This window comes from Pinus tabuliformis, chromosome 1_2 (genome assembly GCF_031772625.1).
Source record: "Pinus tabuliformis cultivar Carrire ecotype Pingquan chromosome 1_2, CPIR1, whole genome shotgun sequence".
NCBI lineage: Eukaryota > Viridiplantae > Streptophyta > Pinopsida > Pinales > Pinaceae > Pinus > Pinus tabuliformis.
Window position 1 is genome coordinate 1251776709 of NC_142298.1, and position 21663 is coordinate 1251798371.

Below are 21663 nucleotides of genomic sequence, written 5' to 3' on the forward strand. Positions count from 1 at the left end.
CTGTTCAGCTATGTAAATGTGTCGGGTCCTATAAGAGGCCACAACAAAATTGGAGGTCCTCTGAGAACTATCAATGGAAAACTTGTGCAAATTGCCAACTTCTTGGCAAGACTCTCAAGGCCAAGACCTTGCTGTAATTTTTGATCTTTTTGTATAATAATAAAAATAGTCAAATTAAAATATATATATATATATATATATATATATATATATATATATATATATATATATATATATATATAATATGATTATTTATAATGTTTAATATTAAAATGACAATAATGCTTTGTTCTTCTGAGAGAGGGTGGGCTCATGCATCCTCAGAGGCCAAGTCCTCTTTGTAAATATTTTTCTACTTTTTAATACAATAGCTTAGTCTTTACACAGCAAAAAAAAAATAGTAATAAAGTTAATATTATTATTAGATTTAATATACATTTTAAAATTTAATATAATTTTTTTATTAACTTAATATTATTATAATAATATAAACATTAAAACTAATTTAAATATAATAATTTTAATATTATTTTTAAAACTAATACAAACTTTATTATAAACCTAATATTATATTAATCTTAAAACTTAATACATAAGCTAAAACCTAATTTTAAAACTTAAAATCTAAAAGTACATCCCATGCACCAAACAATATATGCAAAGTATTGTGCGTATAATTATTACCTATCTGCAATCATTGCATTGGACTCTTTTTAACATTGTGTAAAGGAAAATAATTCATTATTATTAAATCTTAAGTATTTAAAAAAAAACACTAAGTTTTATGAATTATTATTTTATAGGTTTATTAACGAGTTTTAATTTATTAAATTCTAATTTTAAGAATTGCAAAAACCATATAGTTTCATATTCCCATTATAATTTACTCGGGAGCTAAGAAATTTAGAGAGAGTTTCGGGATTCATGTTATGATAAATAAAGTTGTAAGAAAGTGAATTATGGGCAAGGACCTTATGCGTTGGTCGGGGAGCGGAAACGGAGCGCGGGAGAGTATGCGTCCTAGGGAGATTCATGCTGCCGATCCACAGCTTCCACAGGTGCCAGCCACTCGTCAGCAATTGAGCTAGGCATCTTCGGGAGATCCAAGACCTTTTTTCCGTTTTTTTCACAGGACAATCAGCTGATTAGTTTCCGGTTTGGTGGGAGTCAATACCTTTCCTACATTCTGCGCCACCCTACAGACATCTGTAGACTCTTGTCAAGCTGCTGATTGGTTTCTGGTCCGGTGAGAGTCAATACCTCTCCTACTTTTTGCGCCACCCTACATACATCTGTAGACTCTTGCATGCACTCCTATTCTAACCTCCGGACATGTACTCTAGCATGGATTAGTCGGTGTGGCGGTATTGTTTTTGTTTCCATGCATGAAGACGCCTGGAGGGTGTTCTGTAAGGTTCTACGTCTCCCTTATTCTCTATAAATATCCTCCCAGCAGTTATCATCTGTTTTCTTTTCCAATCCCGGGCCTTACGGCCTCGGTGGTTCTCTGTTATTTGTTGGATGTTATCGGAAGTGCTCTTGGATGCTCTCTCCCGCTGCAACGGTGAAGCTCAAAACGTTAGTTTCATCCTTTCCTTGTGCTGTCTGATTTCTGGTTTTTAGATGAAGGTTGTTTATATTAGTTTCTTTAAAAATCTGTTATCCATTATAGGAATCGATATGGCGTAGTTAGTTGGCTTAAAACAGCATTTAAAAATCTGTTATCCATTATAGGAATCTATATGGCGTAGTTAGTTGGCTTAAAACAGCACTGAAACTCGAGCATTGTGAATCTTATGGTTTTAAATATGCTGAAGTCAATTTTTGTTAATATAAAGAATTCTATAGTTATTTACAGTCCCTGTACAGACTTTCGCATTAGATTTGGAAAATGGTGGTGCATTTTCCAGCCATTCTGCTCTTGCATTGATTGTCAAGACCATTTCTGGTTTTTAGAGGAAGGTTGTTTATATTAGTTTCTTTAAAAATCTGTTATCCATTATAGGAATCTATATGGCGTAGTTAGTTGGCTTAAAACAGCATTTAAAAATCTGTTATCCATTATAGGAATCTATATGGCGTAGTTAGTTGGCTTAAAACAGCACTGAAACTCGAGCATTGTGAATCTTATGGTTTTAAATATGCTGAAGTCAATTTTTGTTAATATAAAGAATTCTATAGTTATTTACAGTCCCTGTACAGACTTTCGCATTAGATTTGGAAAATGGTGGTGCATTTTCCAGCCATTCTGCTCTTGCATTGATTGTCAAGACCATTCTTCTGCATAGCTTTTCAGCTCTAATCTGGTTTTGGCACTCAAAACTGTTTAGAGTGGCTGCCGGAAAACCAGTTGAGTTTTGTCATTGTCTAATTTCTCCAATGATCTGAAAAAGGGAATGTTTCAAAAAATTTCGGAGAGTAATCTAGCTCAACCCATATCCGTTGTGTCTTCTGTACTTACTAGTACCTTTTTTATATGGCTCAGTGTATCAAATCTTTCCCACACATTTCTAGTCTTGGACTGGTGGAGGGGAATTGTCCCTTCCTGTCTTCTCAATAGGAGCGTTTCTAGAGAGTTGGTCTTACCGCCTTCAATTTCCCTTTTTGGAGCCTTCCAACCTTCGGATCCCGAGAACTCATTCTGCTGGAGCTCTTAATTATCCTTATCTAGCTGTGTCCTTTTGTCAGGGTAGGATCTAAGGATTGGATCTTTCCCGACCTGTCCTATTAATTTCTTTCTCCTCTAGGAGTCATTGGATTGGATTTCTCTCGTGTTTTATGGTCTCAAGGTTTCTGTCGGTTTTATTACGTCCTATCTTCCATTAAAATGGCGGATGGGTCTGACTGACGAGGGCACTCATACAGGCCACTATCCAAGCTGAGGAGGCGCGGAAAAAATCTTCGAACTTTACAGGCTGGCAAGCTTCGGTGGAAGATATGATAATCAATCCAGCCTGCCAAGAAGTTCATATTCCTTCTGAGCATACTTTGGGGGCATCTAAAAAAGGAAAGGATTTTTCTAGGAAATTCGGGCCTCCATCTCCTTTTTCAACAAATCTAGGAACCCTGTTAAGACAGTGCCTCCCCCGAAAGCCATTTCTTTGGATGGTACCGTCCTTTCAGAACAAATCGACAGTTTGAAAAATCTAGCTCTGGTTGGGAAATGGCAATTCCCTGAAATGGGTGATGTGGACATGAGGAAGTGGCTGATGGACAAATGGTCACCTCTGATTGGATATACTCCTATCATCTCCCGTCTTATGAAGGAATGGTACTCTTTCCATTTCCTAAAAGCATCTAATTTAGAGACTATTCTACATAATCCCTGGGTTTTTGGCAGAAGCTTCTTGGCCCTATCTCGATGGTATATAGGTTTTGATCCATTAAAGAATACTCCATCGAACAGTCTGATCTGGGTGAAACTTCCGAATCTGCCTCTGGAACTATGGTCGGAGGAATCTCTCTCAAAAATTGGGAACTCGATAGGCAAGTTTGTTTATGTAGACCCCTGGTGCAGAGGAGAGAAAGATAAGAGAATTGCTTGGATCCTTATAGAGAAGCCGTACAAAGGAGGTTATCCCGATCATATGGAGATAGCTTGGGGCAGTTTCAAAATCCATCAAAGATTAGACTTTTGGGGTATCCCTTTCAGGTGTTCCTTGTGCCATAAAACCAGACACTTGATTAAAAACTGCAGTCATTGATTCTCCCGAAGAATCAAAAAGTCTACCTTCAAACAAGTTAGGAAGTCAGAGTCTGAATGCTCCCCGGATTCTTTGGGCTTTCAGGATATTTCTCAAAGGAAAAATCTAAATCATTTGGCTCCTGGTCAACAATTGTCTCATAATCTCCCTATCCATGACCCACAATCTGAGCCGGACCCATGCTGCTCTCTTCAAGGCTCTCTTGGTCGACTTGATACTAATACCTCGCCTCCTTTTTGCACTCCAATTCCTGAACCCCGGGAGGATATTTCGGTTCCCTCTCCTCCTGTTATGAATCAAAGGGACATTGTGGTTGGCTCTCTTCCCATCCAGATATCCTCCTCTTCTCTGACTCCTGTCAAATCCCTTCCTTCTGATCCAAAAGGAAAAGATCTTATTCAAATGCAAGGAAAAGATCCTATTCACATGCTTTCTCCGGATAATTCGCTTTCAGAATCCCCGGTCAATAAGTTTGAGAGTGATATTGACCTTCTTCTCCATAGGAAGTCTTTGGAACTTGAACCATTGACCATTCATAAACCTTCCAGTCCGTCCCATCTTTTCATTAGTCCAAAATCGACAAAAAATATCACGATCAGGAAGAAATACAAGGGTGGTAGCCATCACTTTAGAGGGAGATCTGTAGTTACTGAGCATGGTGTGAGAAACTTATCTCTAGTGGAAGTTCCTGTTCTGGATTCATCGGAGTTTCAGCCTCTTAGAGCATGCGTGGTTGGCGAGTCATCCAAATGACCTTCCTTGCTTCAATGAATATCAGGGGATTGGGCGCAACCCCTAAATACAATGCGCTAAAAGATTTTTTCTACACAGCTCATCCAAAAATCATCTTTATACAGGAAACCATGCACCCTAGCTATGTGTCTATAGCTTTCTTTAGGAGAATGTTTCCTTCGTGGTATATGGTTGCCACTGAGGCAAATGGTCAATCAGGTGGTCTTGCGGTCTTGTGGGACCCAACTTGGATTATGGCAAAAGCTTATAAATGTTGTGCAGGAGGCTTCTATCAGGGGTCAAGCCTTTGCTCTCAACATGCTAAATGTCTATGCTCCTTATAAAAATAGACTTTCATTTTGGGAAAGGCTCTTTGAATCCCAAATTCTTGAGATCGAATCGCTGATGATAGCTGGTGACTTAAATTTGACTCTCAGTTCTGATGAATGCTGGGGTAATTGTTCCAAATAAAATGAGGCCTACTTGGGACAACATCAGGACTGGGTAGGCCTACATAGCAAAGAGAATCGACACAATTATCATTCATGCAAGCATTATTGGGAAATTGGGAATTTGCCAGTATTTTCTATTGGGAACGATTATACTTTTGACCACAGACCCATTCTCCTTAAATGGCGTGAAAAAGTTATCAGGCTCGGTTACTCTTTTAAATTCAACAGGATCCATTTAGAAGACCCATCCTTTAATGAAATAATCACAAGAAAATGGAAGAATCTCCTAGAATCTGAAATGGCTCCCTTTATGCCATTCCGAGTAAAGATGGATAGCCTGAGGTCTATGACAAAGGATTGGAAAATTCGAAAGAGAATGATGGACAAACAAGAGTTAAATAATATCCAAAAGGCGCTGGACTCCCTATTAGAGTCAGCTGATCCGAGCCTATCTATAGACTTGAAAAGCATGATAAGAAATTTGGAGAAAAGGAAACAATTGATTTTACAAAAGGAGGAGGCTACATGGCAACTTAAGAGCAGAGCCATCTGGCTCAAAGAGGGGGACATAAATACGAGGTTCTTCCACAAGTATGCAAATGCAAGAAGAGAGAAAAAATCTATTTGGAGCATGGAATGTTCTCTTAACACAGCATGAAATCTCGGTGGAGGCTACGAGATTTTTTCAAAATCAATACAGAAGAAGGGAGGTAATCTTTCAAGATGCTCTATGGGGCATTGAGCTGGTTCCGGAAATGTTTGATGACACAGCAAATGAAGGTTTCATAAAGCCGATCTCTGAAGAAGAACTTTTGAGAGCTATCAAAGCTTTCAAAAAGGATAAAAGCCCTGGGCCGGATGGATGGCCAATCGAATTTTTCTCTCACTTCTTTGACCTTCTCAAAACAGATCTGTTACGGATGGTTGAAGCATCCCAGATGTCAGGAAGCATTCATACGGCTACCTCCTCTACCTTTATTGCTCTAATTCCAAAAAAGGAAAGGTCTGATTCCTTCCACGATTTTAGGCCTATCTCGCTCTGCAACATCATGTTCAAAATAATCTCAAAAATCATTGCGGAAAGGATGAAGCCTATTCTTAATTCCTTCATCTCTAGGGACCAACATGCGTTCTTAAAGGGATGTATCATCTTGGATGTGGTTGCCATGACTCAGGAAAGTCTATTCTCAATGCTGTCAAACAATTTGGACGCGGCTATTCTCAAGATCGATCTGCTAAAAGCCTATGATTGTGTAGACTGGGGCTTTTTAAGAATCCTGTTGGCTAAAATAGGACTAAAATCACAGAGCATCAACTGGGTCATGTCCTGTGTTGAGAACGTCAGATATTCTGTAATTGTAAATGGAATTCCTTCGACTTTCTTCCAAGCGGAGAGAGGTCTCCGACAGGGATGTCCCCTCTCCCCACTGCTCTTCATTCTGGTAATGAACTCTCTCAGTTTGCAGATAAATAAAGCAGTTGAGGACAAGAGATGCCGCCCGGTAAAGATTTGTAAGGACATTTCCCTTTCTCACAATCTTTTTGTTGATGATGTCCTCATCTTTGCTATGCTTTGTAGGGTCTCCTGGGCTTGCATAAATGATATTCTTTCAAAATTTCAGAAAGCAACAGGTCTGTTTATCAATAAGGACAAATCCTCTTTGTTTCACAATGATTCAAATATGGAAATCGTTCTCTGGATTTCTGAACTGATGGGCATTGCTCCTTTTTCGATCAAGCAAGGGTTTAAATATTTGGGCTTTACCTTGAAGGCAAAGGGAAATTCCAAGAGGGATTGGCAATGGTTATTGGACCATTTTTATAAAAAGATTTCAGGCTGGGAGTTTAAATTTCTTTCTCTAGCTGGTAGATTCATTTTAGTACAGGCCGTCCTATCTCAACTATCAGTCTATTGGGCACATATCTTCTTTCTCCCTGCCAGTATTATAAACCGAATGAATAGACTGGCTGCAAATTTCCTTTGGGGAGGACATGCATATCAGAACAAATTTCACCTAGTCAAGATGGCTTCTATATCAAAACCAAGAAGGGCTAGTGGATGGGGTCTATTAGATATGCGCTCCTTCGGGAAAGCACTCCTCTGCAACTCTCTTTATAGAGGTATTTTTGATGATGGGCCATGGAGTAATATTATTAGGGCGAAATATTTAAAAGGCAAGAGTATAGAGTTCTGGTACAGAAGGCGTTCCATTGGCATCAGGAGAGGATCGACGATCTAGCAAAGTCTCAGGAAAGTCCATCCTTTTTTCGTGGAAAATCTTCGATGGAACCTCTGCTTGGGATCTAGTATGCTTATTGGTTTTGACTCTATTTCATGTGGTCGGGAGTTCTCACTCCCTCCTCCATTGGTATACAATCTTCATAAACTGGGATGTTTCACATGGGACAAATTGATAAAAGATTGGTCTGGTCCTATCCCTGTCTGGAACGATGGGGAGGATCTACTTTTGCCCCAATCAATGTTCCCTCTCTGGTTCTCTGTAAAAGAGAGACTAAGTAGCCTAGGGATCATTCGAATGGGAACAAAGGATTGCTTGGTTTGGTCTCTTCAAAAAGCAAAACTGCTAGTGTGCGTAAAGGATATTTATGCATAAATGATCTCTGTCATCGCTAGGTATCCTGGTCTGCTTTTTCCTCCTTGTCTTTGGAAGGCTGCATGTCCTCTTAAAATGATTATTTTTTCTTGGCTGGTATTTGGGAACAAGAATCTTACATGGGAGGTTCTTCAAAGGAAAAACTGGTAGGGTCCGAGCAGATGTGCCATGTGCTACAATGCAGCGGAAACAAACCTGCATATGTTTTTTCAATGTGTCTCGTCCCTTCATATCTGGTATGATCTTTCTTTAACTTTTGGTTTTCCTTACCTTATCTTTCCTTTTGTACAGGATGGTTTTATGTGGTGGAGTAGGCAATGTTTATCTTGGAGATCGCTGTTCATCATTACCTGTTGGTTCTCATGGAATTGGAGGAACGCACAAATTTTCCAAGATTCAAAGGAGCCCCTACGTGCAATTCTTTAGCGTATTTTGGCATGCCATGACTCCTTTCATCAGGATGACTCTTTGCCAAAAATGCCTGCTATATGAAGCCGGAGGTCTATGCTCATTAATAATCCTGCATGATGGTATCTCCTTTCAGGTTTTCAGTATCAGTGGATTGGGTCTCTTATCCATGGCAGGGCCGAGTGCTCCTTTTTTCTTATGTGTAATAGCATGCAATCTTTTGATGGTGTTGTTTCTTCAGTGATTGTATGTTTTTATATCAATTTTGGACAAGCAGGTTATGTATATGTTTTCTATTTTAGATTGGATGATCTGGACTATCTGTCTCTATATTTAGCATAGGTTTCTGGGCTTTCTTTTGCCCTCAAACCAATCATGATATGTATTGAAGATCTTTATATTTTCTTAATATAAATCAATGATGGTTTTTTCTCTGAAAAGAAGAAGAAGAATCCAAACCACTTCTAGTGAGGTGAAAGAGAGCGTGAGGTAAAAGCAAAATATCAATCGAGCCCTTCCATAACTGGGCAAGATTTATGAGAAAGTTATTAATTTCAATTTAATTTATTGATGGATGGCAACGACATCTTTCAATTTATATTATTCGAGTGAAAATATTAATTAGCAAAATAATTAAAGTGGTCAATTCCAATTAACTAGATATTATTATTGATTCATAATTAGACTTTATATTCCAGAAAACAAATTCCTATTAAAATAAGGTTTTATTATATTATTTTCTCTGAAAAAAAAGGTTTTATTATATTATTAAATATTTTAATTTTGTCTTACAATTTTTTTTAGAACACATTAAAGTTTAAAAATATTATTATTATAATGTAATGAAGTCAGTTAATTTGTTAAAATGAGAAAATATAATTTCCTAATTGATAAATAGAATAATTTTAATAATAGAAAAAACTTAAGATTTTTAAATAGGCAAATAGGAAAAACTTAAATTCTAGTTTTCAAAAACTTAACCATAACCATTATGATATGTTAGATACATATCATAATTCAGGACCAGAGCTCAGTGAGAATTGAGATTCAGAAGAAAGAGCATGGAGCTGAGCATGGAGCTGACTCATAATAAGGAGGAGAGCATGGAAAATACATGGGGTAAACTTCCTCGCGGTTTGCAATTCATGGTGTTGAAAAGGCTTTACCCATGGATTTACGAAGACTGCAATTGTACTGTAAATATTCATGCTGATAAGAGTTTTCTTTGTGGGGTCTGAGTGCTAGCCAATCCTAAAGCTTCATTTGTCTTCCTCAAGTCAATACAATTTTGACACGTGTCATTCTTAATCCAATCCAAATTTGACTAGTTGAACCATGACCTGTCAATCCTTGCTTTGGAGTCATTACTCTGTGATGCTACCAAGGGTTTCATATTAAGCTCAAGGGCTTTCAGAGAATCGTGAGTTCATTAATAGAATCCACAAAGCAGTGCGACAACTCGTCTAGACCGGAATTGAGAGCCTAGATCGAAACTGAGCCAAGACGCGGTTGGCTTGCAACAACAATGGTTGTGACGACGAGGCCAAGGGTCCAATCCCTACAGACAATAGGCTCTTGAGATATTTGGGGCTCTTGGAAAGCTTGGGAGCAGGGGTCGGGGTTTTCGATTCCTTACTAGCTGCTTAAAACCCCTTTAAAACTTTGCTTGAATATCTACTCCAACCCGAGACCCAGAAAATCTAGTTTGCCAATCACAATTCGATTTTTTTATTTTCCCCTGAGAGGTCAGAAGTCTGGAGTTTGAATCCATGTGATCGTTTTCATATCACCCACATTCGAAGTCCTCATTATTTCATACGAGGACTACGATGCAATTAGGGTCGGGTTTTTTATCATCAATCGACACTGCCTTCAATTCCATCCCCTGCCCACTCTTCTCAAGCAAGAATTGTAATGCATACACAAATTCATTTAATTTGGCACTCATAACATTTGAATCATACATGTTATCTCACCTAGAAGGCTTGAAACAAACAACAGAAAATAGGCCTGAAACAGACCACAGAGAACATTCATAGCCACCTAGAGTTGGAATGGTTGGGTGAAAAAGATGAAAAATCGATCAATGACTATCTGGATGCTACCTTCTCTTCTTGAGTAGGAATTCAAATGCATCCACAAATTCATCTAATCTGGCACTCGCAGTGTTTGAATCATACATGTTATCTCACTGGGAAGGCCAAAAACATATAACAGAAAACATCCATAGCCACCTAGACCTGGATTGACTAGGTGAAAAAGATGAAAATTTGATAAATGACTATCTCGATGATAACGTTAAGATCTTGGACATATGCAATGTCCTCAAGGGGAGATTCACAGACATGGCACACTTCCAGATGTTGGTACAACTCACCCTTCACTGCTTCAATAATAAGGAAAACATGAATGACAAGAACTTGATCATCGCAAAAGACATTCTCCATGAATGCATCAAAGCCATGAAGAAGAAGGATGAAGAGTTTAATAGGAAAGGATAAAAAATATCCAAGTTATTGACCCAATTCTATTGAGAAATGCCTAGGCCAGTCTGGCTCAAAATCTGAAGTACCACCTTCTCTATGCAATAGTTGGGAAAATGTTCCATTTGGTAGGTGATAATGTAGTAACAAGCCACATCATTATAAATAACAAAGGATTTGGCGGACAAGTGAACAAAGAAAGGAAATTAATCTTTGAAATCTTGAAATCCATCACAATCTGCCATTGATTCTTAGTAAGAGCCTATTTTTACTTTTCTTCTCTTCAGAAGCCATGGTTCATATGGAGATCACAACAAAAGCTCCTCCTTGGATGAGACGAAGATGAAATTTTATAGTCGAAGCCCCACCCTTGCTAGTTTTTTTAAAAGTTCCTTTTGTAATCGGATTTTGCATTTCTTAGATCGAGGTAAGGTGTCCAACACTTTACTTCTTGGCCTTTACATTTTCTTAATGGCCCAAAGAATATAGTGCAAATATGTTGAAGCCCATTCTAACACAAGGGCTACTATGATTCAAGATTTGTTCAACACTACGACCGATAATGTTCAATAAAGTGGATCCCAATCATTAACTCACTATTTAGGAGTTGAAAATGATTCAAGGTTTTTAGCTCACTATTGGTGAGTTGAGAATTATCCAATGTTTCTTTTATGTTAGGGCCGACCATGCTTATTTTAGTATTATGGACCAAGCTCACTTCCTAATAGTAAGATGAAGCACTTGAATGAAAGTGGTGCATGCAACAAATTGTGGTGATGGAAGCTTTTTTAAGAAGGTTGGACCTATTGCAAGAAGATTGTGAAAATGTTTGGAAGAGCTTGGAGTACATGTGGGCAGAATCCTTAGCCAGAGGTGCTATATTCTATTATCAGGACAGGAGTTCACTAATGTTGGCTAAAGGTTTTAAGATCCAGATGATTGGTGCATATGCTTGTCATGAGTTACATTGCATACTAAGTGTCATTCCCAACATCTGGGTTTCAAGATCTCCTAAAACTGGCGAAAACACATGAATGCTTTTTCAACCTTTTTTATTTCTTTTGGGTATTGATTAAGGATTGTCATGTTGGCTTTCGATCATTGTATTGGTTAAATGTTTTATTTTTTATGTTATTTTTGAGAGGATGAATCTTGATTATCAAAGCTTACATTCAACTTCAATGTTTTATTCAATTGGCTCTAATAGACGCTATATTTATGAAGGTGGGTAAAGGAAAATAAAAAACAAATACAAGGCATTTAACATATATTGTAGTGTATTGAATGAGTACATTAAGTCTGGTCATGGACTACAAAAACCCAACTCAAGGTATGTAGTATGTAGTATATTACTCTTTACTAAAATACTAAAAACTTAGAACACTTTTTTTTCTTTGTTAAACATTAAATGTTACATTAGATAATCAAAGATTCAAATTAGGAAAAAAATCAAGGACAAATAACCTACTCACAAAAAACATAGGATGACCATAACATTTAGCTAATACAATTATATAATCACTATATATCATATGACAATCATGTACACTAGACATCCCTTACCAACACTGGTCACTTATGTGCAATCTATGTTGGTTCATGTGTTTATCCTTTGATTTATAGAAATTCTCACTGTAGATTAACCTGATAATGTAATATAACTAAAGAAAAATACTTTAATCTACTTCTACAATCAAACTTGCGGAAGCCTAATAGATTTGAGCAAGATCAAGCAGAAAACATATAACCAGAAGAAGAATCAATGCACATGAAACACATACAATACTTAGGGGAAAGCCTCAACTAAAAACCCCAGTATTTGTATTATCATACAAGGTGGAAATGCATCAAGATTGCAAAAAGCTTTAGCTCTCACAGCTAGCCAGCTCTCAGTACAATCCTCCCGGATGCTCACAGGCAAACAAGGCTTCTCACAAACCTTCTCCTCAACCCTCCAAGCCTCCTATTTCCTTGCGCAGTTTTCCCTGGGTGATCCAGATATTACCAAGTGTAACACTAATCTCACACCCTGTAAAATTGCGCCATCCTCAAGGAAACTTCTCCTTTTGCATGGATGAGTTTCCTTTATAGGAAAACTCATGCAACTGATAGTACAATGTCATTGTCTTTAATCTCAACTGGGTCTTTCTCTGAATAGACATGCATGAGTTATTTATGAGAGAATCTTCAGTTATCTGGAGTACACTAGTTTGATGCATGCATGCATTAACTGATTGAACTCACAATTAGTTCCTCAAACCGTTTGGAACTAATCTAATTAGACATAACTCAGTTAACTGAGCTAACTAATTACAACTCAATTATAACTCATCCTTGTCTCCTTAATTAAGGGATTATCTCCTTAATTTAAGGGATAACTATTGCATGACTTCACAAAGACTTCTAGCTTGAATTTCTCCAACTAATTAACTCAAGATGAATTAATTAAATATTTTTCAAGCAGTTGGTGAAACTAAATTCAAATTTTAATTCAAGGAAAAATTAAAATTGGAATATACTGGATTCTATTTTTATCATTTCTTGTTGCTATTTTTAACACTTCCTCATAAGAAAGGAATTCAACTCGATCCTAATCTTGAACCTTTGGAATGTTCTGCATGAAACACTTCTCTCTAGCGTTGTTGCTCTAGAAACTCCAGAAACAAAAAAAACATCCAACCTGAATCAGTATGATGCATCTATCATCAAAGTCTCTAACTGTTATTGCCTCTGTCGACTGAAAACTTTGCGCTTCTTCTGACTCAACCTCTATGCATTGTTTTCAATCCTTCTCTGCGCTCTTCAATATCTGACTACTCTAGCCTCTATCACTTTGATCTCTGACTGCATCAATCCCATTGATTCCTCCCACTACTATGTACTTTGGGCTCACGTAGCAAGGTACGATCCATGAGATAAAACCTCTCAATGGATGCTACCCAATTTTAGCCTTCTTGAGACTATCACTTCACATCGCCCTACCTCACACCTGGAGGTATGGCTGCATGTTATCCCTTTGCCCACTTGTCTCAAAATTTCCCCCTACAGGAGGTCTCTGCATGAGTGGATGCCTCCACTCGGTCTCCTCTCAACATCTCCACTTATGCCTCCTCCATAATTGTCTGAGAATTCTTATGGGGTTGCATGTTGAGAGGTAATTTACTCTCCCTCTCAACCACCAAGTCTTTAACATTTGCCTTGCTCCTCAAGGCTTTGCATGCATCTTGAACCTCAAGAGCATACAGGTTCTTAACTCGTGAACTGATCTACTTCACCTATCCCATGGTGATGTGTCTAAGGAAAACCTTTCCCTTACTGAAGACAACATCGTAGCCTTTTTCTTCCAACATCATGATCAATAACAAATTCTTCTTCAGTACAGGCACATACTTCACATTTGTCAAGTTGATAAGAGCTCCATGCTCCCTTTGAAAAGCAATCGTGCCCACTCCTAAAACACTATACCTTTCTTCGTCACCCATCTCTATGTGAATATTGATGTCTTTCTCCTCCAATAAACTTTTATTGTTGGTAATGTGGAATGAGGCTCCACTGTCAAGAAATTAACCACTGCCCATCATCGATGATACCATGCATGCGATGAGAGTAAATACCATTTCGAACTGAGAGGCTAATGCCTCACCTTCCGATCCTTCCAAGGATCCCTTCTTAGACTTCTACGATGGGCAATTAGTCGCATAATGACCCATCTCATGACAATTAAAGAATATCACTTTAGACTTGTCAACCTTCTTCCCTCCATGAGAAGAATTCGATTTGGAATGAGAATCCTTCTCCTTCCCTTTCCTTGCCTTACTTGCTAAGGCTATATTTTCTTCACAATACTTGGATGAAGAACCATTTCGTTTTCTCCTCCTAATCTCCTCCTGCATGAGATCTGACCACAGTCGTTTCCAATCCAGCAGTTTCTCCCTTCCATTCACAGAGTCCTGGTGGCTATTCCAGCTCTTTGGAAGGCTGAGGAGAGTGAGGCTCACCATGTCTTCATCAGCAGTAGTTATTCCCACACTTCCATGTTCTGGTAGAGGTCCTTCAATATCTTCCACATTGAATATGGAGTATCCTTCCCATGGAGACTCAAGACAATATGGTCTCCAACTCCCTCAAGGATGATCTGTCTCGCCCTCGTCACACACTTCTTCCACTCAGCCAACTCTTGTGCATTAGTTGAAGCTAGCTTTGGGATTTCTCGATCAATGAAATCCTTCAATCCGTTGTCTTCTAATATAGCCTCCATGCAATCTTTCCATGCTATGTAATTTGAGCTTCCATCCAAGGCATACTTGAGTCTCAATCCATAGAATGCCAATAACCAACCTGAAGTATGAGATGAATTTGTAGGTTTTAACCCCGTATAAAAATTACCTATATACTAATTCTAAAACACACAAAATAAACAATGCAAGAGCATAACACATAAAACACATATACACAGAGATTTTTCCACTGGATCCCAAAACCGGGACTACCAGCTTGAGTTTTCATTATATTCCTTTCAATGTTACAATACATATTTATAGATGCCAAAGCATCCAATACCATGGACCAAAAACCATAGGTAGGTTCGCCCAACCTAATATAGGGTCCAAAAAAAAAGGTCGGGGCACTGCCCCGGAGCCCGTAGAGGGGGGTTACCTGCCCCCCTCAAACCCCCCTGTGACCACCTATTATAGACATTTTTGGGCACTGCAACCCTAATCATATATGTCCATAAAACAAGGGATTCTGAGTCCCTAGAAGTTTTGTTTCATGCCCTAAAGGAACAAGGTCAGCTGATTACATCATCTCCTAGAAGTTCTCCACAGAAAACTACTCAAAACTGGTCAAAACTGGTCAAAACTGTCAAAACTGGACCATACAGGTTGCTCAATGCTAAGGGTGCGATGTATCTCACCTGCCCAATGTAAAAGGTGTGATGGATACTAGAAAGCCCTTCTATAGGGTGCGATGGGCTAGAATGGACAAATGGCAGAGACAGTTTGCGAGGTCGATGACCATGGAATCTTCTAGAAACTTCTCCTGTGACACTTACCTCTATGAATTTACCTAGGGATGAGTAAGAGATCATCAATCTCCAAGTGGAATCAAGAACTATTAGAGAGAAGACACTAATCAAAATCCCAGAAGCTGACTCACCTCCCTGCAATCATCTATATATGGATCCCTCATCCCAGAGATCCAGAGGCTAGAATTTTGTATCTTGTAAGGAAGTCCTGTTGGTTTCCTGGTGGAATATCATAGTGTTGGGTGATCTAAGCTTTTCATGAGGTGAAGAATGGCTTTCATGTTAGGAGGATGACGCTGGGTCAGATCAATGGGTTGTAATCCTCTCTTCTAATCTTTACATCAATAAAGTTATTCAAGTTTTCCTCCACATTCTTGTATGTCTAATAGTATATGCATTTATGTGGTCAATATATATCTGGTCCTATATTGCTTATGATTGTAGATGTCTACACTTTGAAGGTATTGTGCTTCTTTGACTTTATAGGTACTCTTTGAAGAAGAGTGGTCAAGGGAGAAGTGGCAAAGACCTGTCGGTGAGGAGAAGGAACAAGCAAAGAACCGAGCGAAAGATCGAGGTTGGTATTCTTTGATCCTCTCCTATCTACTTCTCATAAAGGAAAATGAAAGTAACTTTAATATATTTGTTTCTAAGGTAGCTACCCGTCTTAGTGGGACTAGAAACTTGGCATAGACACTAGATTTCCCAATAACAAAAGCGACTCCACTAGGGAGTGAATAGATTGTTTTCTTGTCTATATTTGTTTGTTTTATAAACTTACAGACTGAGCCTGAAGTCAAGCCAGCTAGCCTTCAAACTACATTTGCTATGCAAGTGAAAAGTAGATCAATGCTGCTTCAGTCTATGTCCGGGTTTTGTTTATAAACTGAACAATTGGTTTGCAAACATCCTAATTGCCCTGGTGGTGGCTCTAGTAACCTCATTAGATCAGCTCATGTGATTTCTATTTACTGACTACCATTAGCTCGACCTAAATCCCTGAACTAAGCTACAAACTATGACCAAAAACCAAGTTGAAGTCTCATCCCTAGACCATTGCACTTTCTCCTCTTGGGAATCTGGATGCATCGCACCTCCCGTGTGCAGTAGGTGTGCTGCATTGCACTTTCCCTGTGTTGTAGGTGCGCTGATCAGATAAGACCTCTTCTGCTTCCAGATTTTGGTTTCTTTGTTGACTCTCTTCAGCTTTATTAAGGAGTTTTGCTGTCTATGATCAATATACCACTGTGGAAACTCCCTTCCTTTGCATGATTCCGCCTCCATAAGTACAAATAATTGTGAATGTTTTTATGTATTGTGCGCCATTTACAATTCTCTTTTACAAAAAATTAGCGTAATCAAACTGTCATCTTTTGATTTGGAAGTGTCGCAAGTGTCGTTTTCAGTCAAAGAAAAGAATCATATCATTCTTGATGTTCGATTATACAGTTACTCTTGTATTTGATTTGAATTAGTGGTTTTTCAAGTGTCAAAAGTAGTTTTCAACTCAAAATCGTAAAGTGTTATCATTATCTTCCTTTCGTGTTTTGAAGAAAAAATGTTAGTACTGTCACTTTGAAAAGATAATTCAGATTTGTACTTAGCATTCTTCTTGTCATTCACACATTAAGAAGGCTGAAAACAAATACATGCATGTGCATTTGCATTTGGACTGCTTATTGATTTAGGATAGTGCATCTAGTGTGTGCTCTCTGCTCTATGTGGAAGGAATCTCATTTCTCTTTCCTTAGTAGCTAGGATTTTCATTGCAAGAAGAAGATCAAACGATTGTTTATCATCATAGATTGCATTTTAGGAATTGTATATCTACATCATGTGGTGAACCTAAAAGGAAAACCTTTTAAGAAAGATCAACTGTAAAATAAATTCAATGAACATAAAAATGCTTTGGAGCCTAGCGCACAACATCTAGAAGTCTAGGCTAGAGATGTATTCCAGTGTCGTAAAGCCTGGTAACTATCACTTTCATCGTAGGTTGGGTGATTCCTCCTCTTTGAGACGACAAGTTCCAGTACAAACTCGTGCTCCCACGTATCGTCGAGTATATATTGGGAGACCACAATAGGCTATATCCTTTATCCTTAGGAAGCGGTGTCTGTCGCCCTATCGATCGCAATGCATTGAACACAACATTTGGGAAGATTGATTGTTGTACCGTAAAAAGTATTCTGCAGTTTTGCAATTGGTTTTGTAATCCCTCTATCTAGATTTCCAGAGTAGTCTCTTTAGTTCCTTTTCAGACCCCTTAAAGGAAAAGTTCCATCTGAGCACTTGTCACTTTAGGCTCATTAAAATTCGAAGGCAACGAGAGTCATCTCTTGTTTTTTCTCGACTCTTAAAAATTGAAAAAGCAAGTTGTGTCAAAGTGTCTAAAATTTATTTTAATCAGAATAACATCACTATTCCCTCATTGGTCTTAGGTTGAGAAAATGGAGTCCACCAACCAAGGATTTCCCCTTGGAGGAAATCCTGGTCCTTTCTCCTCTTGGGGAGATGTTGGTGCACCTCATATGGCCACATTGACCCTTCCAAGATTGACGGTTGGCTTGCCAATATGGCTCTTCTCGACCTCCGTCGTTCAAAATTTCGTGATTCCTGAACAATCAAGTCAGCAACTAGATGATACTAGAGTTACCCCCCAACCTTCTACTTCGTCTATTTCTCCCTCTCCTCCTTCCTCTTCGCTTGATGAAGCTGGTAAAGCAAAAGATCAAATAACTAAGAAGGAGAAGAAGGGGAAGGAGAAGAAGGAAAAGAAGAAGAAGGAGCCAAAGGCAAAAAGGGGTAACCATGCATCATCTAGTGAAAATCCACACACGACACCGTCCATATCTAAATCTCCATGTGTCATTTGCAAAGGGGACCACTATCATCGAGATTGTCCTTGTATCCCCCAGATCTTAAGGGACTGGTCTCCTCGTTTGCACAATCTGGTGTCATCAACCTCTGATGATCATGTTGAAAGTACACCATCAACTAGTGAAAACGAAGTCTCTGGATAGAAAGGAAGATGTAAATTTCCTTGCAAACTATGCGAAGGCAATCATGCCGTCCACCATTGTCCCTTCCTAGACGAAGCTAAAAGAGTCTTGGATAACCATCCCGCTTCACCGTTGTCGCTTCCTCCTGGATACAAGAAACTCTTGCTGAGTCCATCACTAGTTGAAAATCCGACCAACACAACTTTTTGGATGATTGAAACATCTATCATTGAAGATAAACCCGTTGAATCCATACCAGACGAAAGTCAAAAGGTTGAGGTGGCAGTCGACCCAGTCTTGTCTTCGGAAGGTCCACCTTCAGATGATACAATCACCGAAGAGAATGAGAATGACACTGTTCAAATTCTTTTCGTAAACACAAACTCCGATGAACATGGGGGCAATCTACCCGTTCCTTTACAGCAGGAAGGAATTTCATCAGAGTCATACCCGGCCATTTATTTGGTCCCACCTCCGAGTAACCTAGTCGTTTCCTTCGATTGGAATCTACTAGGCAGACCCCGTTTACCGACTAGTGTACTATTCCGAATCATTGTTCAAACCTACAGAATGGTCATGGTCAGTACCATCATAGATGAGGGGGCTTCTGTGAGTATCCTTTCCTCAACTTCTTCGAAAGCGCTTGGTTCGCCATTGCTTCTACCTGAGATGCAGAATCTAATAGGCTTTGATAAAGGAACCAGTCGACCGTTAGGGATCCTTCCAAGTTTGGCTACAACCTTGAGAGGGAAAATTGTGTATATGAACGTAATGGTAGTCCAAGGACCTTTATATTATAATCTACTCCTTGGGCGCGACTTTATTTATAGCATGGGAGCCATTGTCTCCTCACTCTTTCGAGTAATGTGTTTTCCACATGAAGGCCGAGTGGTCCAGCTCATAGACCAGCTTTCGTTCCCCAGCTCACACATAGCTAATAGTCAAATGCCATCCCTAAATGGTATTTTCATGCAATGAATGTCTCATCAATCTCCAATTCATCCACCTGAAGAACGTGAGTAATTCGGTGGCCATGACTGAAACCCAGGGGGCATGCACCTTGGTCTGCTTCGGCAGAAAAACTTCAGGTATAGGGTAGGTTTCTGTGGAAGATATATGACTAGTCTGACACACTCGTCCATATAGGAAAATGGGATTATACCGGAATAAGGTACCCCTGTTAGAAGGTAGGCCTTTCCTAATAGAATGAATGTTTTGTCTGCAAATTGAAGGGTAACCTTGAAAAGGTAGGCCTTGCCTGATAGAACAATTGTTTTGTCTGCAAATTGAGGGGTAACCTAGGAATCTCTGCTTCGCTATACCTGGGGGCATGCAAACCTTTTGTGTGCAAGTGAAAAGTGACCATTGTAATGCTAACTCCATAGTTTCGCTAACTTACACTGCTTAAGTTGGGTGAGTGGTCGAATCGACCATTCGCCTTCGCAGGGGCCAAATGGCATCGGTGAAATAAAGGAAAATTTTTCCTACCCAACCTTAGTAGTTAACTAACCCCTAGGACAGTAGTTGGTCATTCCTAGCTTGCATGCAAGAGGCAATGGAGCAAAGTTTCAAATGGTGCAAGCTCCCTAAAAATTGAACCTATCGATGAGAAATCCTTATTATACGACTGGCACGAGTAGTTTTTATGTGAAGTTCAAGCTCGTTAAAAATTAAACCTAAGCAATGAGTAAATGTTTACCCCCAGAGTTTAATATCATTAAAAATGAACCAACTCTGGTAAATAACCATTGCGAACGCATTATCATCAGCTTTTTGAGCCCTGGTCTTGTTCTTACCATCACCTCCACTCTGTTTTAGCCGATCATTCACCTCCATTTGATTGTTTACCCCTTTTGAGGAACAGCTGCGAAGAGTGATTCTGTTAGCCATCCTTGTGACACTGCCATGATTGGAAAATTCCAAACCTTACCTGGAATCAGCTGCTACCTAGAAATATCACTCATTCCTCAAGAGGCGAGTCTCATTTAAGCTCTTTTCATCTGACTCATAAAATATGAAAAGATTGCCGAGTAGCTAGCCTCTCCAACTCATTAAAGCTACCAGGAGTGTTATCCCTCCTCTAGATTTTAATCTTTCTGGACCTAAGGGATTATTACACAAAAAGGTCGAGTGCTTGTCTTGTTCAACTTGTTAAAACTATTGAAAATTTCATCCCTTTCATATTATTTTATAATTTTTCGGACTTAAGGGATTACATGATGAAAAAGGATCACTGGAGTTTCCTTTCTGTCCCTTTTTAGACTCTCTAAAATTAAAAAAGGACCGAGTTGTCTTTGTCGTTAAACTCATTAAAACCAATAGTGACAAACTTGTCCATGTAGACAAGAACGAGTTTCACTGTTGCTAGGCTCGTTAAAACGTAGCGATGGGTTTGCCCGAAGGGAAAATTATAGAACAAGCATATGTTATCCTCCTCAAGCTTGATAAAAATAGAGAGGTACTAGTCAGCAATGACTGGGGAAAAATTGGGAAGAAAACTTGAAGAAACTTTATTGGTAGCGAGTCGCTCTTGAACATGACACTTTCGCTCCATCACCATGATTGAGTCAGGTTGGGTTATTCCGTTCACCGGTCATATTACCATTGGTCCACCGTACCATCCATCTTTGGGGTTAACGCTACCAATCCATTTCAGTGTCGCCGATATGTTCAAGAGAAATCGATCAGAGAATTCACCAACACATATTGTGTCTCATCCGCTGCAATACCTTTATGCTTCATTCTTTCATGACCGCCACCCTGAACCCTGTATCATCAGATCGTTTTCACCTCCAAAAGTCATTTGCTCCGTTCCATGTTATAGATGTGGGATTCATTAAGGCCCTCCTACAACGGGTCACTTCTTGTCGACATCAGCTCATTATCCAAGAAGTCGACCTAGGAACAACCTTTTCAGTACTTTGAAGCTTGCATGCCTCAATGGCAAGTTTCTCACTTTCGGCGACAAGTTTACATCAATGGCCCTCGAACGAGAGATTTTGCGTGGTGTTCGACACCAAGTCCCATTTTCACACAATGCGAATTGTACTGTCGTACCTTGAGGGTCATCATCATTATCGGTGATTCCTCTCGCACCTGTTAACAACTTACATCATTGGCTGGTAATCAAGTGATGTCTTTCCATGTTCGACTCTAGAACATTTTTCACATGGATCGACTTGTACTTCGGGTGAAGATTGGACGAGTTTGAAGACCCCGGATCTAGTTTCATCCATCTGGG

The 21663-nt window shown here is 39.1% G+C and overlaps 1 protein-coding gene across 1 annotated transcript in view; it reads left to right on the forward strand.

Annotated features, from left to right (window-relative positions):
* The first annotated feature begins 959 nt into the window (after positions 1-959).
* The window catches only part of LOC149210787 (uncharacterized), a 92416-nt gene continuing 71712 nt past the window's right edge, over positions 960-21663 (forward strand). Inside the window, exons 1-2 of the mRNA XM_089399097.1 lie at positions 960-1058; positions 1457-1578. Coding sequence (XP_089255223.1) covers positions 960-1058; positions 1457-1578 — 221 coding nt within the window. The remainder of the gene's footprint in view (positions 1059-1456; positions 1579-21663) is intronic.